Source organism: Arachis ipaensis, chromosome B7 (assembly GCF_059453495.1).
Source record: "Arachis ipaensis isolate K30076 ecotype BB chromosome B7, ASM5945349v1, whole genome shotgun sequence".
NCBI classification, from domain to species: Eukaryota; Viridiplantae; Streptophyta; class Magnoliopsida; order Fabales; family Fabaceae; genus Arachis; species Arachis ipaensis.
Window position 1 is genome coordinate 112,417,654 of NC_142442.1, and position 7,654 is coordinate 112,425,307.

The following is a 7,654-nucleotide window of genomic DNA, read 5'->3' on the forward strand; positions in this document are numbered from 1 at the left end:
TTATTTTTATTTTATTATTATATATTGTATTTCTTTTTTCTATCTGATTTTTTTATTTCTTTTTTTTTTCAACCATAACATACGTCATTGTAAACACAATATAAAGGTAGTGTTGTAAACACAATATAAAAACAAATATAGTACGGTAAATTATTTTAAGTGTTGTATACAATTCAATCTCACTCTAATTATTCTCTTAGAGTTTCTTTGTAAGGATCAAAATAAATACTATATGTAAAGGTAGTGTTTTTCTCTCCTCCTCTCCTCCATTCTCTTATATTGTTTATTTTTATGTTACTCTTGGTTTGTACTATTTATTTTTTAGTAGATATTTTCTCTTAGTATTGTATACCGTTTACTCTCACTCTAATTATTTTATTAATTTTTTACTGTAATGATAAAAAAATACTATGTATAAAAACAGTATTTTCTCTCCTCTTCTTTTTTCTCTCTTATTAATTTAATTATTATTTTTTCAGTTGAATATTAATTTCATATTTTGATTTAATTTTATATATTGATTGTGAAAAGTTCTTAATTTGTTATGTTTACATGTATTTTTTTAATTTTTCAATTCAATTTGTTCTATGTAATTTTTTCAGCAAATAAAATTTCAGTTTTATAAAATTTTTAACTCGGAAGGCTGAGATACGGCCCATCGAAGTTAGTCGAAAATAAGTTTTTACCAAAAATAATATTTACCAACTTTTCCAAAAGTTCACAGACTAAAATAATTTTCACTCAACAAATTTAGCTCAATCCAACTCATTCACTTATTCACACTCAATCAAAACTCAAACCTACTTCATATACACATTTCAACTTAAATTCATCAATTCAGCACCTCAAAACCTCATTTTTTACTATTCCATCAATCAATTTCAATTTTCACACATTCAATACTAAAATTCTCATTCAATCTCATACATTATCACATAATTCAATCACCAATTACTATTCTTACATTTTTTCGGCCTCTAACCCAAAATTCACGGCTTCCAACCCAATATTCATCAATTCAATATATATATCACTCATAAAAATACAATTCACCATCCAACAACACATCACTATGCATAATTACACAATCCTCATTCAAAACATCAATTACAACAACATATCAATTACACATATCAATTCCAACTAAATATGCAATTCAAACCTAATCTTATGGGCATCTAACCTAAGATTTCATACTATATTATACCGTATTTAAATGGAACTAAAATCGTATCTCTTGAAAGTCCAAACTAAGCTCTTCACTTGTGAATCTCCGCTCTAAGGCTCACCCAAAGCTTCTCAAGCAAAATGAAAGTTTCCAATGTGTACTCAAAATCATTCAATACTCTAATATACACAATTTCATACATACATCAATTTAGGATTCATGAAACTTCATAAATTACAAGGATTTGAGGATCTCTTACCTTAAACCATGGAAATAGTTATAAAACTTACCAATAGCTCATACTAGAGCACCCCCTAAATAACCAAAACCACAATATTTCTCAAGCTTAAATTCGAATTTATCATGAACTACGAAAATGGGGTATGAGAACTCAAGTTTCTTACCGATCTTTTTAGATAGAATTGTAGACAATGAGAAAGACTTTGCGTGGCCACAAATGATGCAGTAATCGAAGTTCGGAATCACAAGTTATAGTAGTTTGAGTGTTTCAAGACTAGGGTTTCACTTTTTTTTCCCTATATCTTTTCATTTTAGCATGAATGTGGAAATGAATGTTGTTGTTGGTGCTGAAATGGCTTAGTAAGAGTATATTTGTGTTGGGTTTGGGTCTAATTTGGGCCCGGTTAACATATATGGCCCGTTTAGACCAAAACCTTTAAGAATTAAGATTAGCGTTTTAATGTGCGTTTTCAACATTTACACCTTCTTAAATATAAATTTTAACTTTTTAACCATTTTTACTCATAATTAATTTTCTTAGCTATAGTCCGAGGCAAATCACAGTCGGTACTGCTAGTTAAATTTTTAGTTCGCATTTTTACAAAAAAAAATATGTTTTTCAACTCGAAAAAATCTATTGTATCGAAATATTATATTTAAATTGTCAAATTTTAATTGCTAAATTTTTAACCATTTTTATTTATATTTAATTAATTATCTATTTAATTAAGATTTGACCAGATTTTACAACATAAGCTGTTTACCTTGTTCTTATTTATTATTTTTAGAAATCTTTTAGTTGGTGAGTTAATGTGCCAAGATTTTTCTTTTTCATCTGGAAAGTCTCAAAAAAATATATTTTTTATAGGAATCTTTTCTTGAGTATATGCTAAAAAGTAAAAATAACAAAATAGTTTAAAATAAACATATGATAAAATAATAAATTCGCTATAAATTATAGCTTTATTTTTTTAAAACTAATAACAAAAGTAAAAATAATATAAAAAATCAAGTCAATTCTTTTTATACATAAAAATTTGAGTCAAATAAAAAAATTCTTGATAATAATTTGTAAATTTAATTAAAGGTCATTGTAAATATAATTTTTTGTATTAAAAATCATTTTTATTTTATTTATGTTCTAGAATAAAATTCTTTTCTAGAAAAATATATAATTATCAAATAAAATAATTAAATTTATATAAAATTTTTGAATTTGACATGAAAAATTATGATAATTTTAGTTTATTGGCTACTAATTTAAATTGCATAAGCACGATGAAAATTGTTGGATGAATATATATATGTTGTACATTATAATTTATTTGTTATTATTATTATTATTATTATTATTATTATTATTATTATTATTATTATTATTATTATAATAGTTAGATTCATGCTATGTATTGTAGATCATTACTATTACATTCTTAAAAGGAAAAGGAAATAACATTTAATTTAATAGTATTAGCGATAATAAGATTGAATAATATTAAATCTGTACTTAATAAATTATTATTTAGGTGTAAAGAAAGAAAGTTTATTTATGATGATTAAGCAAAATTTCTTTAATTGAGGTGTGATAATAGCTCTTCTTCTTATATGTAATAATAGATGAATAGTCAAATAAAAACTTAATATACTTATAAAATAGATAATGTTCTTCTCTTATATTAAATATGTTTCATATCAATTAACTTCTCATATATTCTTTTATGTTCTCCTTCTATATTCCTAGAATATTCTTTTTGGATTCTCGTGTAATAACCTTAAGATTATATTTTATTTAATTTTGTTTTTCTATATATAATGTTAAATCTCTTTGTAATTATAATTCCATTACAATTTTTACATTGCAAATGTAAAAGTACGCTTTGTTATCAAGAGATCATACAGGCTGTGTTTATTTCTAAAAATAGAATAAGATAAAATATTAAAAATAAGATATAAATAATAGAGATATAAAATTTTATATTTTTGTATTTTATTTAATAATAAACTAAAATAAATTATAAAAATTTAATTTTTTTATATTTTTATTTAAAAATTTGAGAAAAAAATATAATAATAAAAAATATAATTATAAAAAATTAATAAAAATAATAAAAAAATAAAAAATAAATTATGTCTCTTATTAATATTTATGTGTTTTTCTGTCAGAATAGATATAAAATATACTAATTTAATATTTTTAGACAAAATATCTCTATTTATATCTTATTTGTCAAACACGATTTTGTGTTTTAGTGTCACCAAAAAAATCTCAATATCCCATCCTTATAAATAAACACAACTATATATATTAATTAAAGTGGTCACGTGCCTTTTTTTTTTCTATTTAAACTTTTTTAATATATATTATTTTTTTAACGATCCTTTCAATATTTTTTTTGAGTCTTCTATAACCATGATATACACTATAGAGTATGACAACTAATTATTTCTTAACTTAAACATACTTCGATTGACGAAATAGTTCCACATGAATTTTAAAATTTTTTTAAACTTTGTCATTTCACTTGAATATTAACTTTAAATGAGATATAAATAATGAAAATTGAAATACGTATCTAATTAATTTTATTATTTAATATTATTTTTAACATTTCTTAATTAACTAATAAAAGTAACAAATAATATTAATCATTGCTTCACTTCTGATAAGATGACTAAGGACTTGTTTGGCCACTAAGTTAATAAAAAAATCTTTTTTTAATAAAAAAGATTTTTTTTTTAATTTTTTAACCTGTTTAGTAAATTTCTAATCGTAAAAGTAAAATACTAGAAAAATAAAAAAATATTTTTTTGAGAAGTTATAATTTATATTTTTTTAAAATTTTTTTAAGAAAATCTTTTTCACGTAATAAATAAATAAAAAATACCTTTATATTGTTATATCCAAACATAATTGATAGATAAAAAAATTTTTTTGTATGAGATATCCAAACATAAAATTAATTTTACTTTTGTATAAGATCTTTTAAAAAAAGATAATTTAAAAAAATAAATTTTCTTACAAGTTCACCCAAATAAACCCTAATTAAGAATAATCAACGAAAATAAATATATATTAAATACTTACCCATAGGTATTCTATAATGAATTAATATTAGTGTATATATCGTGAATACTAATTACTTTAATTTTTTATTGACTACTTATTCAAAAAAAAAGATCAATGTATTAATGGTAACAAATTCATGAAAAGAATATTACAAAAAAATTATATTTTTTATTAAAATAAAATAAAATAATGAGAATTGAATACACAACTTTAAATGTAAATCAGTTGTTTAAAACTAAACTATTAAACTTAACAATTGTTTAACATCTACTATATACAATAATGGTGATTCATTCAAAAAATTCAAGTTGTTGATAAAATTATGAATTATTTCAATTATTCTAGATATATTTTTAGTATGTGATACAATATGATATTTATTTGACTACAGCATCTAAAAAAAGAACCATCTGTGACTAGACCTTCTTTACGTTTGGAGAATAACCAATTCATAATTTACACCACAAATAATTTTTTTATATAAATAATATTGTTAAAAAGATAAAATATCACAAATTTATATTTTTAGGTCAAATGACAAATCATATCCTCACACTCAAAACTCAACTTATGTCAAGTTTGTTTCGAAAGAAGATATTTTATAATTAAAAATTCAGATTATTTGCTTGCTAGTAATGATGAGTTTATATTTAAAATTTGTTACGGTCTGATCCACATGTAATATGGGCCGACCCGATCTACGAACCACCCGATTTGAACGGTCAGGTGCGAGGCGTTTAAACACTGACCCGGACACGCGTTCCGGACAGCTCGCTACTATAGCTGTAAAAGGAAGTTTCGAGGAAGGTGGGTTCTGCCCTTGTGGGGCCGCTTCTGACATGGTATATATGGGGAGGGTCCTATTGCTCCCCCAAGGTACGTCACATACCATTCTCACATCTTTCGCCTGCACACTTGACTGACTAGAGCATCGGAGTGTCTTTGCAGGTGACACCCCCCTTTCTACACGAAGAGCTCGGGACGTCGGCTACTCCAACCAAGTAACTCGGAACCAGGTGAGACCCCTTCTCATCAATCAAAGTACCAACTCGAACTGTCCGGTACCCGACCTACCATACATTGGCGCCGTCTGTGGGGATCGCCTGAATGGACGTTGTACTGGGCCCAGGAGGAACAGGCCGCGAGGCCGAGCGCAGAGGGGAAGCCTTCGTGGCTTCCTCCCGGGAGCGCAGGAGGTCCCCTCCACGACAAACCTCACGATCTCAAGAAAGGCGCCCCTTCGGAGGTACTGGCGACAACAGCGCCAGAATTATGCAGGAACTGCGTCACAGGATGCAGGACCTGGAGCGCCGGCTGGCAGATCGGGAACATCGCCAACTAACTCCCGAATCAAGCTACTCCCGTTCCGCTCCTAGAAGCCACTCCCAGCGAACAGCTAGCCCACGATCTGAGTCCGAGAGCGCCAGGGAGGAAGGGCGCCCAAGAAGACGCCGCGACCCCATCATTTACACCAGGCGTGAAAGGAGACATACCACAGATCGAGACCGGGAAGACGATCGACGGGAAGACGATGAGGGAAGAACAAGGAGAACGCGGGGACCAGTGATAATGGGCGCAACCCCATTTCATCATTCCATCCTCGAAGTCCGGCTGCCAAAACACTTTGACAAGCCGACGGACATGAGGTACGACGGAACCCAAGACCCGTAGGAGCACCTTACGGCCTTCGAGGCCAGGATGAACCTGGAGGGAGTGGGAGACGAAGTAAGGTGCCGCGCTTTCCCGGTCACTCTTGCGGGACCTGAAATACGGTGGTTTAACAGCCTCCCGCAGGGCTCGGTGGCCAGGTTTTCGGATATTAGCCACGACTTCCTAGCCCAATTTACTACCAGAATCGCAAAGGCAAAGCACCCAATCAATCTGCTCGGGGTGACGCAGAGGTCCGGCGAATTGACCAGAAAATATCTAGACCGGTTCAACGACGAGTGCTTGGAGATCAATGGGCTGACTGATTCGGTTGCTAGCTTGTGCCAGACGAATGGACTTCCAAACGAGGACTTCAGAAAGCACCTCACCACGATGCCGGTGTGGACAATGTAGGAGATCTAAAGTGTAGCCAGGGAATACATTAACGATGAAGAAGTCAGCCAGGTCGTGGCTGCCAACAAACGGCAGCCTCCCTACAATCAAACCCGGCAGCACGGAAGCGGAGAAAGACAGAAGGAACACGCCAGAGACGGCGGTCCGAGCAAGACATCCAGGCCGTTTCCTCGAGTCGGGAAGTTCACCAATTACACCCCCTCACTGTCCCCATCATAGAAGTTTATCAACAGATAGCAGAGAAGGGAATTTTGTCGAAGCCCCGACCTCTGAAGGACCGGACCGGGGGAAACAAGAGCCTCTATTGTGATTATCATAAAGGCTATGGACACAAGACACAAGATTGCTTCGACCTGAAGAACGCGCTGGAACAAGCAATCTGGGACGGAAAACTGGCAGAATTCTCCCATCTCATCAGGGAGCCAAGGAGGCGAGATTGCGACCGCGAGGGAGAGGACAAGACCCGCGCGGCGAAGCGATGTCACGAGCCGGAGGACAACGAACACGGCCTTACCATAGTGAACGTGGTAACGGCAAGAGACGCACCTCCAAGGTCAAGGTCGGTACACAAGAAAGACGCCAAGGTCCTGGCGGTTTCCTCATCCTCTGTGCGAAGCTCCAAGAGGCTCCCACCCATCTCATTCGGTCCAGAGGACCAATGGTTCGATGAGGCCACGGAAAACCCTCCCATGGTCATCACGGCCAGAGTGAGAACCGGCCTCATCAAGCGGATCCTCGTGGACATCGGGACTGACTCGAATATCATGTTTCGCAACGTGTTCGACACCTTGGACCTACGGGATGCCGATTTAAAGACGCACCAGCACGGTGTGGTAGGTTTGGGCGACCACTTCATCAAGCTAGATGGGATAATCTCCTACCAATATCTGTAGGATCAGGACAAGGGCGAAGGTCGGTAATGGCCAAGTTTGTGGTTCTACGAGACTCCACGGCCTACAACGTCATCCTAGGGAGGAAGACTATCAACGATCTCGGAGCAGTGATCAGCACAAAGATGTTGATAATGAAGTTCATAGCTGATGACGGATCCGTGGGATCCATAAAAGGAGACTTGGAAATGGCAGTCACTTGCGACAATGCCAGCCTCTCCTTAAGGA

At 32.7% G+C, this 7,654-nt stretch overlaps 1 protein-coding gene across 1 annotated transcript; it reads left to right on the plus strand.

The window, feature by feature from the left end:
• Positions 1 to 6,173: 6,173 nt before the first annotated feature.
• On the plus strand, positions 6,174 to 7,429 carry LOC148553755 (uncharacterized). The gene is made up of 2 exons (XM_088494875.1): positions 6,174 to 6,521; positions 6,770 to 7,429. Exons 1-2 carry the CDS (start codon positions 6,174 to 6,176, stop codon positions 7,427 to 7,429), a joined length of 1,008 nt encoding a protein of 335 aa, XP_088351001.1.
• The last annotated feature ends 225 nt before the right edge of the window (positions 7,430 to 7,654 follow it).

Coding starts and splice junctions, on each gene's coding strand:
- LOC148553755 (XM_088494875.1), top strand. CDS start 6,174: ATGAACCTGGAGGGAGTGGGAGACGAAGTAAGGTGCCGCGCTTTCCCG. Junction 6,522..6,769: donor AGCACCTCACCACGATGCCG/GTGTGGACAATG, acceptor GTTTATCAACAG/ATAGCAGAGAAGGGAATTTT.